General features: G+C 35.5%; 1 protein-coding gene across 1 annotated transcript; it reads left to right on the forward strand.

Moving 5' to 3' along the window:
- The first annotated feature begins 10,160 nt into the window (after positions 1-10,160).
- Positions 10,161-14,327, forward strand: LOC132030070 (butanoate--CoA ligase AAE1). Its single transcript, XM_059419541.1, has 2 exons — positions 10,161-10,457; positions 12,621-14,327. The coding sequence occupies exons 1-2, from the start codon at positions 10,254-10,256 to the stop codon at positions 14,097-14,099; spliced, it is 1,683 nt and encodes a 560-aa protein (XP_059275524.1). The 5' UTR covers positions 10,161-10,253; the 3' UTR covers positions 14,100-14,327.
- Positions 14,328-16,216: the final 1,889 nt, after the last annotated feature.

Below are 16,216 nucleotides of genomic sequence, written 5' to 3' on the forward strand. Positions count from 1 at the left end.
TTATATGTTTTATGTGATTTAGAAGTGATCGGGAAGAAACCAAGCGAAAATGAGGCAAAAAGGAGCTAAAATGAAGAAAATGAGGAAAGTGGTTAGAAATGCAAAGAATGGACATGTTATACCCCGCATTTTCAGAGCATGACTATGACATGTACCTCACCGTAGTAATGGAGTGTCGGAGACGTCCCATGATGTTTTGAAAGGCACAAGCCATGGAAAGTACGTAACAACGAAGAAAAAGGATGAATTACAATCTCGTAAGTCGTAGTCGGGAAAGACTATTTTGAGACCCGAGAACATGACCATTTTTAGTATAATGAATGACGAATACCATGTATGGAGAGTTTCGAAATAGTTCGAGGTCGAATAAATTGAAGAGAAATAAGTTCGACGAAAATTTGAGAAACGCTGGATGGATTTTTAGTCAACTTTGGAGGCGCATATCTCCTAGTATATTTGGAGTTTCAAGGCGAAACAAAATCCTGAAATGAAGCTCGTCGAGTCTAGTTTGTAATGCAACAAACCATTCGTCGATAGACCTCTGAGTAGAGAAGTATAGACGTTACAAACTGAATCGTCGACGCGGTAAACAAGGCGCTACATGTATCGCTTACGATCGCTACGCATCTTGTAGCTACGATGCGCCGCCTACCCCCCTATAAAAAGGGTTAAAACCCCATTTTTTTCATCTAAAAAGTTTCAAAAATTTTCAGAAAATTCAGCAACAAAAGGGAGCAATATACATCACAAAAATTGGGGATTTTGAGTGAAATTTCAAGTAACGAAGTATTAATCGAGGTCCGGGCAACCCGTAGTGGCGAATATAATTTCGTTTAGCGTTGGAGTGGCTTGGGAACAAGAAAATGATGAAGATTTTGCTACCTTCATAAAAAATAAGGTATGAATTGTTGAATCTCTTTCTCTATCAATATGAATTAAGGAATAATTTCAAGAATAGAGGTTATAGTTTATTGTGTTGATGTTGTTGATTTATGGATTGAGGGTTGAAGAGAAATTTGGATGAAAATACTTATAATTATCTTGTAGGATGTTGGGGATGTTGTTATTGATGTTGTTAGTATTAATTTCACTTCTTTACGGAAATAAAGTTATTAATTAGTCGTATCCCAAGTTCAAGTTAGTTGGGAAATGTAGAGAACATGTGCTATGTGGGCCGTTTTATGGAATATGTTGGTATTGGAAATGATGTTATTGCTATTGGTTTTGTTGTTGATGTTGTTGGTTGTTGAATTGGAATCTCGGGCTAGGCATATAAACGGGGAAATCTTTCTCGAATCTCGGCGTAATCTAAAAGGACTTTCATTAAATGTTTAAGACGAGTGTATGACGATGATCCTAATGATATTATGAATGGTTCCATATGTAGATTACGAAGCTACGAATAATTCTTAAGAGAGTTGCAAGACAGGAAGTAAGTTGGAAGTCGAGAATTATCTTCCAGGTATGTTAAGGCTCGTCCCTTTCTTTCAAAGGCATGATCTCTAGGTTATGATTTCATAAATGTTTCCATATTTTCCTTGTTATCAAAAGTTAAGAAATCTAAGATTCGAGGCATGATTTCCTTCCGATAATCCATAAATATTTTCCAAAATATTCGTATCTTCCAAACCAAAGGTTGTGATTATGTGAGCCTTATGATGGCAACGATGGGGATGTTTTTCAATAACAATGACGATGTTAAAGATGAGAATGTTATTATGATGAGGATGATTTCATGTTTAAAGGTTTCAAGTTTATGTTTTCGATGACGATATGAGAACGTTGAACTATTTCTTGATGTCTCAATTTTATTCATGGAAGATGACTATTTCTTTTAAGATTCCAAAAATACATGACTTGATGCCCTATGAGATTTATGGTCTTGTTCTATATTTTCTCTTAGTTCTATCCTCCATTGATAGTCTCACCTTAAGTCAATTGATCCTTCAAGGTGAGACAAAGCTACGATAATTATTCCATAATATAATCGGAGGTTACCGACCTTACGTCACTCCGATACAGTTGTGTCTTTTGATTGGGCTCTTATGCATGCTTTATATATTTATATATATGTATGTATTTTCTCACACCGCGTCGCGCTATAGTCGGCCGGGCAGGCACGTAGATGTGCACACCACTGCAGTGGGCATGTTATGATATTGCCCCGGACGTGGGAGGCCTGGACGCACAGCTAATGATGATAACACCGAGCCTTAAATGGCCGGCATGATACTACTTATATATCACACCGAGCCTTCATGGCCGGGCATGTTACTTTCACACCGAGCCTTTATGGCCGGGCATGTTACTATGTATATGTATGAAATGTTTTTTTAAAAAGGCTAAGCATGCATGACATCCGCCTTATGAGGCATCCAGATGTTATATCCCGTATTTTGAACAACGGGACAATTTGAGTGAATTATGAGAAGATAGGGTCAAGAATATCCCGAGAGACTTCTGTGTGTCCTAAAGACTTGAGTTGTGTATGATTTTAGTGTCATGTAAATGTTAAGGAAGCATTTGGAGGCAATTTCCATTTTTAGCAAGTGTGCTAATTTTGGAAAATTGGAAATAATTTTGGTTTGTAAGAAATAAGGTAATGATTGATTTTATTTAGTACATGAGTTGTTTATGAAAGAATATTAATGTGGAAGTGTCGAGGAAGGCTAAGGGCAAAATGGGAATTTTGAAGATTAGTTTCGGGAATTCTAAAATGTGACCAATAAGTCATTGGGCTCAAAAAAAAATGATGAAAATTTAAGGCCCAATTGCATGGGGTGGCCGGCCACATGGCCAAGCCCACCAAAGAAAATTTAATATTTTCCATGTGTTAAATTACTTATAAAGGGATCACTTATCCCTTAGAAGATTCATGAAACAAAGAAGAGAAAACAAAACACAAAGAAGAGAAAAACCAAGGGCCTATTCGCCAACAAGAAAAGAAAAGAAAAAAAAATTCTAGCCTTCAACTTTGATCTTAAAATCTTCTTCTTCTTGAATTCTTAATGAGTTCGGGATTCTCTTCGACGTGGTACAATTAGCTTAGCGAGAAAACCACGTTTGCGTAAGTGGAAGGTTGGAGAAAAGGTAAGAATTTTATGTTTTTATGATGTTATGAAGGTTTTTTTGTGTTGTAGTATATAGCAATGAGTAGAAACTATGGAAATATGGAAGTTTGCAAGGTAGGTATATATATATATATAGGTGGCCGTATATGTATATTGTTGTATACATATGATGAGTTGAATTTTATGTTATGTTCTAGTGGTAGTGGTGATGGACTTTATATTGAAAAATGAAAGTTGAATGAATTTAGTTGAGGTTGGTAATGTGGTGTTGGCCGTGTGGTACTCTATGAGGGAATGGATTAACTTTGTTTAATATGTTAGTTGTGTTGTTGTGATCCTTATAGTGTAAAGGAAGGAAAAATGGTTTAGGTTGGCATTGAAATGGAATGTAGAAGATTATGACATATTAGTATGATTTTATGATATTATGGAATGAAGTGGTTAAGGTGCAAATATGATTATTGTTATTGATGAAATGGAATATGGAAATATGTTATGAATATGTATGTTGAAGATTAGAAGTTTCGGATGAATTATGGTCTTGGTGGAGAATTTGTATATTTTGTATATTTTGTGAATATTTTGTAAAATGATATGAAATGATTTCGGATTGTGTTAGAGTGATCTTGATTAGTAAATGAATATGAGAATAATGATATTGATTTGAAAGTGTGAAGTTGGATTGGAAGTTGATGTGTTATGTAGAAAGGTAGACAATATATGTTAAAATGCGTTTCAATTAAATTGTTGATGTTATTGGTATTGTTGTTGGTTTGGTTGTTGATATTTGGGCCGAGTTGAATCTCGGGGATGTTGTGTGTATAGGGGAGATGCTGCCCAAATTTCCGTAGAAAAATATTGATTGAGATTGAATTCTTAAAGCTTTATGATTAATATTTGGTAAATGTGACCAATTATAGATTTTGGAGGAAACGGGATTTGAAATTGGACAAGCGTAAACGGCAAATAAGGTATGTAAAGCTTCACCTTTTGTTCTCTTGGCATGTCCTAGGCATAATAGGTTTTGACACGAGCCTCGGGGATGACTCTACTCCTAGGAATCCGAGCTTAGATTTGCCCCTTTTTCATTCAGTAGAATTGAATTGAATATGTTATAAATAGTGGGAACAATTGCCTAACGTCTAGAGCTTGTATAAGCAAGATCCGACTACCCTAAAACTCTCACAAGTGACATCATGAAATGTAATGTACGTAAACTTGTGTACGCCACCTCATTTGACCCGAGGTGGGCCCACTTCCTCGGATTTTTCTGATTTGTTCCGTTAGGCTCACTTTGGAATAAAGTTCAAAGGAAAACTCTTGGCTACTCTCCTAACTACTATATGACATTCATTTGAATTATTCTGATAAGTCCCATAATATATTTTGAAACATGAAAATGATTACAAAAAGCTTATTTTGACATATGTTATTGTGATATCCGAAATGCATACACTATGATTCTCGCTCCGCTTTCGTCATATGGTTGTCATACGAATTATGCTATCGAATCTCCGTAAATGTGCTATATTTTATTTTGCATATGGTTTTCTCACTACTCGCTCGTGCGAACGGTTATGACATCTTTCACGCTGCGTCCGGGCCAGGGGCATGTATTCGTGCAATTCCACTGCATTGTTCACCGCGTCCCTCACTAGAGGGCCGGGGCATGTTATATATATATAAATATACATATGATGATGATGTGATGACGGGGAGCTGGCCAGGATGGCATATGTTGATTCCTTTCACCGCGTCCCTCACTAGAGGGCCGGGGCACGTTACATGTATATACATGATGATTTTACTTACCGCGTCCCTCATTAGAGGGCCGGGGCATGTTATGTATGCATATGTTCATGATACTTTCTTTAATTATGATACCCAGTCCATTAATGATTTTGAAAAGCATGATCTACGTTCAAGGTGAGTTTTATGAGATCCCATTCGTCTTACTCGCTGTCCTCTTTACTTCCGTATGATTCGATTATTGTGTTTCTTTGCTTTACATACTCGCACATATTTCGCATCGACCCCTTTCTTCGGGGTTGCGTTTCATGCGCGCGGTACGGATACACGTTTGAGTGAGCCGCCGCTTAGGGTCCCTATTCGCCTATCTTGAAGAGCTCCCTTGTCCTGAGCCGGCGCATTTTGGTATCTTTTGCTACATTCGTGTATATATTTATTCGGGGAGTACGACGGGGCCCCCGTCCCGTCATATGACTTTGTTACTCTCCGTGTAGAGGGTACCGTAGACACGTATGTGGGTTATGGCTCTAACCGTACAAAGAGTATGTGTATGTGCTATATGTTTGGGCGGTTTATCCACCGCGGCAGCCTTGTCGGCTCGCCTATATATGTGTATATGGATATGTTGGCCCTGTGTGGCCTTTGTTGGTATTTTCTGTGTGCAGGTAAATTTTGGTTAGTAGGAAAAATAGAGGAAACTCTGCCCAAATTCTAAATACCTGAGTTACTATTTTTGGCTTTTGGTACGTACGGGTGCCCAGTTCGGGCGCTAGTCACGGCCTACGGGGTTGGGTCGTGACACCAGATGTTGTGTTATCTCTCTTACTCATTGTTACTTTTCATATCTATATTATGTTATTATTTATGCCTTATATACTCGCACATTATTCGACCGACGTCCCTTCTTGTGGACGCCGCGTTTCATGCCACGCGTGTGTATACGTACGAGTAGAGGATATGGCTAGAAGATGTTCCTGATCGGATTGGCGAGCTCCATTTCTTTCGGAGTGTTGCCGAGTCGAGTATCCATGTCATGGTATAATGATTTATGTTAGAGACTTTGCGACAGAGTCACGTATATAGTATGCCGCTTTGCAAGCGGCTCGAAGCCGATGGATTATCATGCATTACTTTACAGATTTCATATGATCACCGATCTTACTTGATTTGATAAAGACGGAAAGAATGTTTTTTTTCTGAAAGGCTTCCGTTATGCATTTCAATTCATGACCTGCAAGTCCAGTGAGGTTAAGAGTATAACGAGAGTCAGTGGGTTCGCTCGACTCTAAGTAAGGGTCGGGTGCCCATCATGCCCTATCAGGATTGGGGTGTGACAGGACAGATCTGCAAATCTGCAAATCTGGGGCTATTTTCGTAATAATTGAGTGGAAAAGTTGTGGAGCTACAAAAATAAAGACTTGCAGAACATTATTTTCATCTTTGGCCATATTTTTTCAAGCTTAGGAGCAAGAAACACCAACCACACCTAGGGTTTGAAGATTTGGAGGCACACAATGAGAAATTCTTTACCCATTTCTTCAACTCTTGCTATGTATTGAATATTTTAGTGTGTTGTATTTCATTTCAATACTTGAACTTTGTTTATGGAAGTATACATTGTTAAAGTTTGGATTGAATCTCTTGTTTTGCTTATGTATTTTAGTGAAGTGGGTTAATGTTTCTCTATTTACTCTTCAAGCTTTAATGTCATTTAGTGCAACATTAAGTGTCCCTTTTTACCTTGGCTTTGCTTGGAAAAGAAAGTTAGGGTTAGGAAAAGAGTAAATAGCAAGGATTTAGGGCTTTAAACCTCATCTAATAACTCGAGCTAGGAATAGGATAGTTAACTTGGGGTTAAATGATTGTGCTTAATATCGCACTCTAAGGCTTGGAAAAGCTTAGAGTGAAATTCATTGATTTGGTTGGAAGACTTTCAATGAGATTTTAGAAATCATTACCTATTAACAAAAACTCACTCTTAGTTGTAAAATCGTAAAATACATTAGATCGTTACTTGAGAGTAATTTCCCTTGTATCCATGTCTGTGGCCATTGATCATTTTACTTGCTTTCTAGGCTAGTTTTTTCTTTATTAGTTCTTAAACCAAAAAATCAAATATTTAAAAAGCGTTTGGCTTAGCTTGGTTGGTGATAATTCTTTACTTTCTTGATCGCCTAGTATATTATTCCCTATGGGATTCGACCCCGATTCATAGTTGGGTAAATTATATTGCATACGACCGTGTACACTTTCTCTTTGAGGAGTGAATTTGGACGTTATCAAAAGTGTTTCACATAAATTGGGACAAAGGGAGTATTAGCCATTATTCTTCTTAATTAGCCATTACGATTCCTCATTACCATTGAAAGCATTTATTACATATAGTGGCTAACAGATAGCTGTAAATAGGGGTGTTTAAAGAAAACTGGCAAACCACATCAAACCGATAATCTGAATCAAATCGAGAAAAAAATCTGATTAGTGATTTGACTTGGTTTGGTATTGAGAAAAAAAAAAACCGACCATAATTAGTTTGGTTTGGTTTTAACTAAAAAAGTCAAATCGAACCAAACCAACCCGACATCACATATATATAATTTTAAAATATACTTTATATATAATTGTAAATTTGTAATGTAATTTATAATATTTCGTAAGTTTTTTTCATAGTTTTTGTCTTTTAACATATTATTTCAAGCTTAATCCAATAAATTTTATAGCTCGTAGATGTTAGTAACTCAAATAAAGTAACCCCGAAAAAATTGAGAAATCCGAGAAAAAACGAGGTTGAAAAACCCAACTTTTATTGGTTTGATTTGGTTTATAGATTTAAAAACCCGACACAATTAGTTTGCTTTACTATTTTAAAAACCCCGAACCAACCTAGTACATGTACACCCCTAGCTGCAAGAATGAGTCTTGTTAATCTCATTCTCCATATATTCGTTTGTCCTTTTCTGTTGCGGCTAAGAAAATATAGAAAAAGTCTTCCACCTTTATTCTCTTGTGTTGGGTTTTCTTTCTTAACGAATCTTTGTTAGTTTTTGTGATTCTAATTTTATCTTTGGAAGAGCTTGTTGAATTTTGGGGATACACCTACACCGGATGAAATATCCTTAAGGACAGTGTCGTTGACAGGTCTTAAGCTTTCAAGAGTTCCCTACATTTTAGATACTCGAAAACTATACAAAAGCCATTTTAATTTACAATTATTCTCATACTATTATAGTGAAAAATACTACTTTATCTTAAAATGTTGGTCAAACTTCATGTAGTTTGACTCTCAAAAAGCCAAAAGTGACAACTATTTTTGGATGCATGGTAAAAACTTAAATGTTGATTAAATAATATTTCTGCCCACTAACTTTTTGGGTCATTTGCACTTTTGTCCTTAATTGGTCAAACTTCATGTAGTTTGACTCTCAAAAAGCCAAAAGTGACAACTATTTTTGGATGGATGGTAAAAACTTAAATGTTGATTAAATAATATTTCTGCCCACTAACTTTTTGGGTCATTTGCACTTTTGTCCTTAATTTGCGCTGATTTTTAATTTCTGTTCCTCGAGGTAAATAATTTTTGCGCGTGTCATAGTTTATATTTTTGTATCATAATATTCCCCAAATTATGTTTCGCTCCCTTAAAGAACTTATGTCCCACTATTTTTTTTTTTTTTTTGCGTGAATTGCCATTCATACGGACAGGTCTTTAATTTTGCCCCTGCTAGTTGCTTAATGAAAATATCCAGACTTGATTCGCAAGGGATAATTTCTATAGCATTTTAATCATTGGAAACTAAACTTTACCTTGTTGGGCATAAATTCTGTAGAAATTAAGTTATGCAACATAAGTTTTGCAGTATTTTTCAGATTATGTTAAGTAGTGAAAGTTTTGCCTTATCCGATATAATTTGCGTGGATGTTACTATACATATACCGATGTTAAACGTAATATGGCTTACGAAATCTAAAATTATGCCATTTCTCAGATTAGATTGAGTTTGAAAGTTTTGCTTTATCCGGCATAATTTGCGTAGATTTTATGATACATGTGTCCAAGTTAAACGTAAATTATGACTTGCGAAATTTTAATTATGCTACGCCAAAAATACTGAAGGAAAAAAATTAAAGCCCACGAAATTGAAGGGCAAAGATTGAAAACCACCCCGAAATAGGGGTGCGAGCGCGAATGACTTGCTAAGTAGGCGTTTGGCCATGAGTTTTGAAACCATGGTTTCAACTTTTTAAAATATAAAATTTAATCCATAAGTTTATCTTTTGTAAAAAAAGACCCATGAGTTGGTAGATATTTCTAACAATTACCCTCAACAATCATTTACCAATCTCATTAACTTCCCCCAAATTTTATTTATGTTTACCAACCTTTTAATTTTGTAAAAAAAAAAAGACCCATAGTTTAATTTTATTTATTGAACTAAAATTGATCAATTGATGTTGTATTTTTAGAAGAGCCGGTTGTTATGAATTAGCGTATTAATTTTGTTATGAACTATGACTTGCTCATTTGGTAAGATTGTATAAGAATTGAGAATGTTTTGATAGTTTTCACAACTTGTGGGGTTTTTATGTCTATAAGAGAAAATACTCCTTAAAATATCCAAATTACATGTCCAAACATGATTTCAAACCATGTCCAAATGGGGCCTAAGTATAAGTTTGATTGCACAGGACAAAAATTAAAGACCATCCCATTCAAAGGACAAAAATTAAAGATCATCTTATTTGAAGGACAGGCGGTGCAATTTCTTCTTCCGTATGCGACTAAATTTGTACCCATTAACGCAACTTCTTTTAACCCATTAACACAACTTGTTTTATAGTACTACTCTACTACTACTTTTTCCTAACCACGTGATGCCTCTGCTATTTATAAATGGAATAGGATATATGCTGTAGAAAGCTTAAAACATTTCTCCTAATCTGCAAATCCCAAAAATGAAAATGGAGGGCACAGTGAAATGCTCAGCAAAACTTAAATGTTGAATTGATGAAATAATATTTCTATCCTTTAACTTTTGGGTCATTTACACTTTTGTCCCTATTTAATGTTGGTCAATTTCTGCCTCTCAAGGTAAATAATTTTTCCGCCTGACATAAGTTTATATTTTGAATGATAATATCTCATAAATTATGTCCCGCTCCCTTAAATAACTTATGTCACGCTGGGTATAAATTCAATTTCTAAGAGCTAAAATTAAAGACCATCCCATTCAAAGGGGAAAAATTAAAGATCATCGCATTTGAAGGATAAACGGTGCAATTTCTTCTTCCGTGTGCGACTAAATATGTATACTAATACAACTTATCTACTTTTTCCTAACCACGTGATGCCTCTGCTATTTATATATCGAATAGGAACCCATATTATGTTGTAGAAACCTTACAACATTTCACCTAATCTGCAAATTCCGACATATGAAAATGGAGGGCACAGTGAAATGCTCAGCAAATTATGTGCCACTGAGTCCTATAAGTTTCTTGGAAAGATCAGCAATGGTGTATAGTGATAGGCTCTCAATTATTGACGGTAATATCAAGTTTACGTGGAGAGAAACCCGTGATAGGTGTCTCCGAATTGCTTCTGCTCTTACCCACCTCGGCATTTCTCGTGGCCACGTCGTATGTCCTTCTCTCCTCTACTTAAATCTGTTACAGTATTACTGTTACATTAATTTCAATTCTTACGGCTTTAAAGTTGCAGTTTTAATTGGTATGTGTATATATATGTGCACCTTTTTGCTCCATGGTTTTGTTTTTGTGTGTGTGTGTTGGGGGGGGGTGTGGTTGTGAACCGTAAAACGATACTCCCTCCATCCCAAGTTAGGCGTCTTGAGCACAAAATTTAAGGAATAAAAAGAGACTTTTGAATTTTTTTTTTAGTTTTTTTCTTGATAACCGTATCTGGGTCAATTGCGCGCGCCTCGACACTAATTCCACGGGATATCTGCCACCTCCCACCCAGAGGGGAGCCTGGGTTCGGCCGAACCCACACCCAAAGGGCTAGCTCTGCCCCTGGTCCCACCAGCAACAATTATCAGGTATCTCTATCCGCCAAGGCTAGAATAGATGGGAAGAAATCATGTGTTTGTCTCGGTTGGGAATTGACCTGAGAATTGACCACTATCCACAAACTTGTGTGTAAGAGAATTTTGAATCTTGTGGTCCTAAAATAAAAATGTGTGTAATGTACTAAAATATAAACCTTTGGCAAAATTACCCTATATATATATGGTTAAAATTATTTTTTAAGTACATATAGATATAGTAGAAGTTGAACCCCTTTGGCTTCTTCATTTGTTTACTCTTTTATATCTCTGGTGAAAATTTTAGCTCTGTCACTGAAAGTAAGACACTTTAATTGGGACGGAACGGAACGGAGGGAGTAGTTTTTATTCATATCTGGTCTTTGTTTGTGCTGGTAACTTTGAAAAGTGAAGATAAGTTAATCTAGAGATTAGTGTAATATAATACCAGATTATTTTCTGGCTGCATTAGGTGGATTACAGGCTTTCTTTAATATTATATTTGTCGATCTCTGGTGCATGTCGAATCAGCATGTTCTTTTATATTTTATTTTAGGTAATGTAAGTTTGTCTTTGATACTAAACAAATCAAATTATTGAGAATCATTGTACTTAGTGTAAGATATAGAGGAATCCCCCAGATTAATCAGAAAAGTATCAAATTTGTGGGATGGAGCATGGATAAGCTATTAGGACAAGAAGAAGTAAAAGAATCTTTAGACCTAATTTCCTTTTTACTATTTACTTGAAACGTAGCTAACCTCGATTTCTTCCTTAGTTGACATTATCAAGAAAATGCCTTCTTTATGTTAACCCTTTTCCAATGTGAGATTGCTATGAAGTGCAGCTAAGACATGATTTGTAATACATGCCACTTCTTTAGAATTATTGAGGGAAAAAGGATACAAGTGCCTCAATGTGATGTATGTCACTTCTTTAGAGCTATTGGGAAAGGGGGTTTTGAAGGCGATATAGCGATGTAGCATATGCTTTTCCTCTTTCTTCTCCCTCTCAGGTGATGAGAAGACTTCTGTTTTTATTTTGACTACATCACCTGCGAGTTAATCCTCTCTTTATGTTTCTGCTTTATTCACCGAATAAGTTAGATAACCCTCCCCTAAAAGGCAGAAGTAATGGACTTTAATTAACCCATTTCCTGCTTTATAAACCATAACAAGACACCCTCCCTCTTAGTGCATTCGTTTACCTTGTACTATTTCAAGCATGTTGGCAGAAAAATGTACAAGCTCAGTATTCTTTGAAGTCTTCAACTTCTACGGTTACATAAATCCTCATTTATCTTGATGTAACTACACCACAGAGATGTGACGTGGATGTGGTTACTTCGTGCAAATTCTTCAAAGTACACTATAAATTAATTAAAAAAAGCATATGTACCAATGTTGGATACGTTCAGAGGTCCACATCGAGTACGTGCCTACACTTCTCTTTTCATCAATGATACGGTCAGTTATTAAATTATGAACTCAGACTAAAGATGACAAATTTTACACAAAAGGCTTGTTTAGAAAAGAAAAAGAAGGATGTGCATTATGACTTAGGTGTCAGTGACGAATCCATGCAACTCTCTGGTGTCAGTGACAGTATAACATAACTTGGAAGCAGTTAAGCATTTGGCTCCTCTACCACTTAGTTAATCTTGTTTGTATTATCTAGATGCTTAACATTAGTTAGCTTTTCTTATATTTTTACAAGGAAATGAGTTCTCATTTCAGATCCCATCTTTTGTTCTGAGCAGGTTGCGGCATTGGCTCCAAATATTCCTGCAATGTATGAGCTACATTTTGGAGTACCAATGGCTGGGGCAGTTCTTTGTGCACTTAATACTCGTCATGATTCAGCAATGGTCTCTGTGTTACTTAGACATTCAGATGCCAAAATCATATTTGTAGATTACCAGTTGCTCGATATTGCGAAGAGTGCACTAGAAATTCTGTCAAAGACAAGTGCCAAGTTGCCCCATCTGATTCTAATCTCTGATAGAGAGAGCCAGTTATCCAATAATAATAATAATAATAATAATAGGAGCTTGGCTCCAGAAAATTTGGAGTATGAGTCCTTTCTAGCTACTGGAGAACCTAATTTTGAGATAGTATGGCCAAGTGATGAGTGGGATGCCATTGCTCTCAATTATACCTCAGGGACAACATCGAGACCAAAAGGGGTCATCTATAGTCACAGAGGGGCATATCTTAACTCTCTGGCTGCAGTTATTCTTGCCGAAATGACTTCGATGCCTGTCTATTTATGGACTCTTCCAATGTTTCATTGCAATGGATGGTGTCTTACCTGGGCTGTGGCAGCACAGGGTGGCACGAACATTTGCCTGAGAAGTGTCACCGAAGAAGGGATTTTCGACAGCATAGTTCAGCACCAAGTGACTAACATGGCTGGTGCACCTACGGTTTTGAACATGATAATAAATGCACCAAGAAGTGTCCAAAGACCACTCCCAAGGACAGTAAACGTTATGACAGGTGGTGCGCCACCTCCGCCTCAAGTATTACTTAAGATGAAGGAGCTCGGTTTCAATGTAACTCACGGATATGGTCTAACAGAAACCTATGGTCCAGCAACTGTTTGTGCTTGGAAACCAGAGTGGAACTCTCTGTCACCTTATGAGCAGGCTAAGATTCAGGCGCGTCAAGGAGTGAACCATCTTGGCTTGGAGGAAATAGACGTAAAGGACCCTGAATCAATGAAGAGTGTACCCTCTGATGCAAATACAATGGGCGAGGTAATGATTAGAGGAAACACTGTGATGAATGGTTACTTAAAGGATCTCAAAGCCACAGAAGATTCTTTTAGAGGGGGTTGGTTTCGAAGTGGGGACTTGGCAGTGAAGCATCCTGATGGTTACATAGAATTAAAGGATCGTTCGAAGGACATCGTTATCTCCGGTGGAGAAAACATTAGTACAATCGAAGTGGAGTCTGTAATCTTTAGTCATCCAGCTGTTCTTGAAGCTGCTGTAGTGGGAAGACCAGATGATCACTGGGGTGAGACACCCTGTGCGTTTGTTAAACTGAAAGATGGATGCAATGCCAGTGCTAATGAGATTATCAAGCATTGCCGTGATCGTTTGCCGCATTACATGGCTCCTAGGACTGTAATTTTTGATGATTTGCCAAAAACTTCAACAGGAAAGACTCAAAAATTTGTTCTGAGACAGAGGGTCAAAGCCCTGGGAAGTCTTCAGAAAGCTAGCAAACTATAATGAATTGTGGTGTTGAAATGGGACTTAGTGAACTTTTATTGTTCTAGACATAAGTTGGATCATATTGCATAAATAAGATTAATGCAACCAAACCAATAAAGGGTGCCCAAATACGTATTCCATTGTTGCGTGTTATTTATTCGGAAGTAAGAAATGTGACGGAATCCTAAAAAATGGTTGCACCAAAATCTCACTTAATTAGTCGTATAGATATATGCTTCTCATCAATGATCACTTACATAAGAGCTTTAGCTTGATTAGTTAAAATAAGGCTTAATGGATGCACGACTCCTTATACTTGTCCGCGAATTTCATTTAGACACTCGAACAACGGTTTTTTTCAATTGAACATCTAAACACATGATAAAGTGGTCCAATTTAGACACACTTGGTTTAAATTTTGGAAATTTTTTTGTGTGTTTTAGATAATTAAGTTAACCACATAAAATATGTCATCTCATTTAATTATGTGCATCGACCTCAATCAGAAAACATCTAAAATTTTAATAAGATACAATTGAGGAAAATAATAAAGAAATGTTTAACACAAAATAATCACGAAAATGAGTCAATTCCCTAGATGATCATTCAAGTTTTGAAAATTGCCTCCAAGTATCACTTTTGTTTCTTTAGGACAACAAAATCACTCAACTATCATTATTTTCCTTAAAATATACTAAACACCTCAAAAGTCTCCTTAAAACCCATGTTATTAAAACCCATTTTCTTAATAATTTATCCATTTAACTCATCAAACTCATGTAATCAAACTCATACTTTATATCTAATCAAATATGAACCAGTTTAAAAACGACAAAGGTATTAACCATACTTTCTATTAAGTCACTTTTCCAAATCTAAGATTTTTTTTTATCTCAATTCAAATATATAACCTTTCAATTTAAATTTAAGTAGTTTTATCTTTCTATTCAAATTCAAATATTTTTGCATACCATATTTTGTCCACATTAAACAATATATTTTTTCTACAGTAAATTGGGATTACAAAGATAACAGAAAGATTACTTTCGTATAAGTTTTAACTTTTAAAAAATCTAATTGAATCTTATATTTTAAGAAATATAAAATTAATGTAAATTTCTCCTTTGTATTTTGAGTTATTTATCCTTCGATATGTTAATGTATAAATGTTTTTGGTATTTTCCAACATTGGATTGAATGTGGACATTGGTGTCATTATATGGTCTTAGTGAATCTTCACTTTATGAATTATTCTGGGGTTTGAATTATATCCAAATTTCATTCTCTTAACCTTTTGCTTCTCCTTATGAGAATTAACTTATGATCTTAACATTCTACATAATTAATTTTTATCATGTTGAAAAGGAATGATATCATTTTAAATTTAAAAAAGAATTATATATTTTTTTTAAATATAGTTTTTTGAGGTTAAAGCTAAATAAAGGAACACTTTAAAAAAATTAATTATCTAGAACATAATAATTTCATCCGAAATATTCATCAAGCCAGATTTTCAAATTCAAATTCAATTCTATATTTTAAGTTAAAGTTGAAAATAATGAACCAAAGTTAAAGAGATACTGTGCAAAAAAATAAGTATTTCAAATTGAAGATTAAATAATTTTTTATGACCAAACATGGACGGTAACACATATAAAATGAAATGAATGGACTAATAATTAACAAAAACAATAATTAAGAAAGAGAGGGAAAGTTTAGAGAACGAAAAAAAGAGAGGATAAAGTTTTTAGTATATCATTTTTTTTTTAAAAAGGCTTTAATGACATAGCATGTCAATTAGGAGAGAATGAGGCTTTTGAGGTGTTTAGTATATTTTGAGAAAAATAGTGATAGTTGAGTGACTTTGTTGTCTTAAAAGAAATAAAAGTGATATTTGAAGGCAATTCCCCATACTTGCGTGATCATCTAGGGAATTAACTCTCACGAAAATATGAGTATACCAAACCAAGTCTCTATGTGTCGTAGGAATTTAGTAGCTTAGTTGGTTAGCTACCTAAACTTTCACTTTATTGGTGAGAGTTCGAATCTACGTTGTAATCCCTTTTTCATTTCCCCGTCCCCCACCCCTGCGTAATAGAAAAAAGTTAAAATTAAAAAAAAGTCTCCAAAGTGTT

The sequence above is a fragment of the Lycium ferocissimum genome, chromosome 9 (genome assembly GCF_029784015.1).
Source record: "Lycium ferocissimum isolate CSIRO_LF1 chromosome 9, AGI_CSIRO_Lferr_CH_V1, whole genome shotgun sequence".
Classification (NCBI taxonomy): Eukaryota; Viridiplantae; Streptophyta; class Magnoliopsida; order Solanales; family Solanaceae; genus Lycium; species Lycium ferocissimum.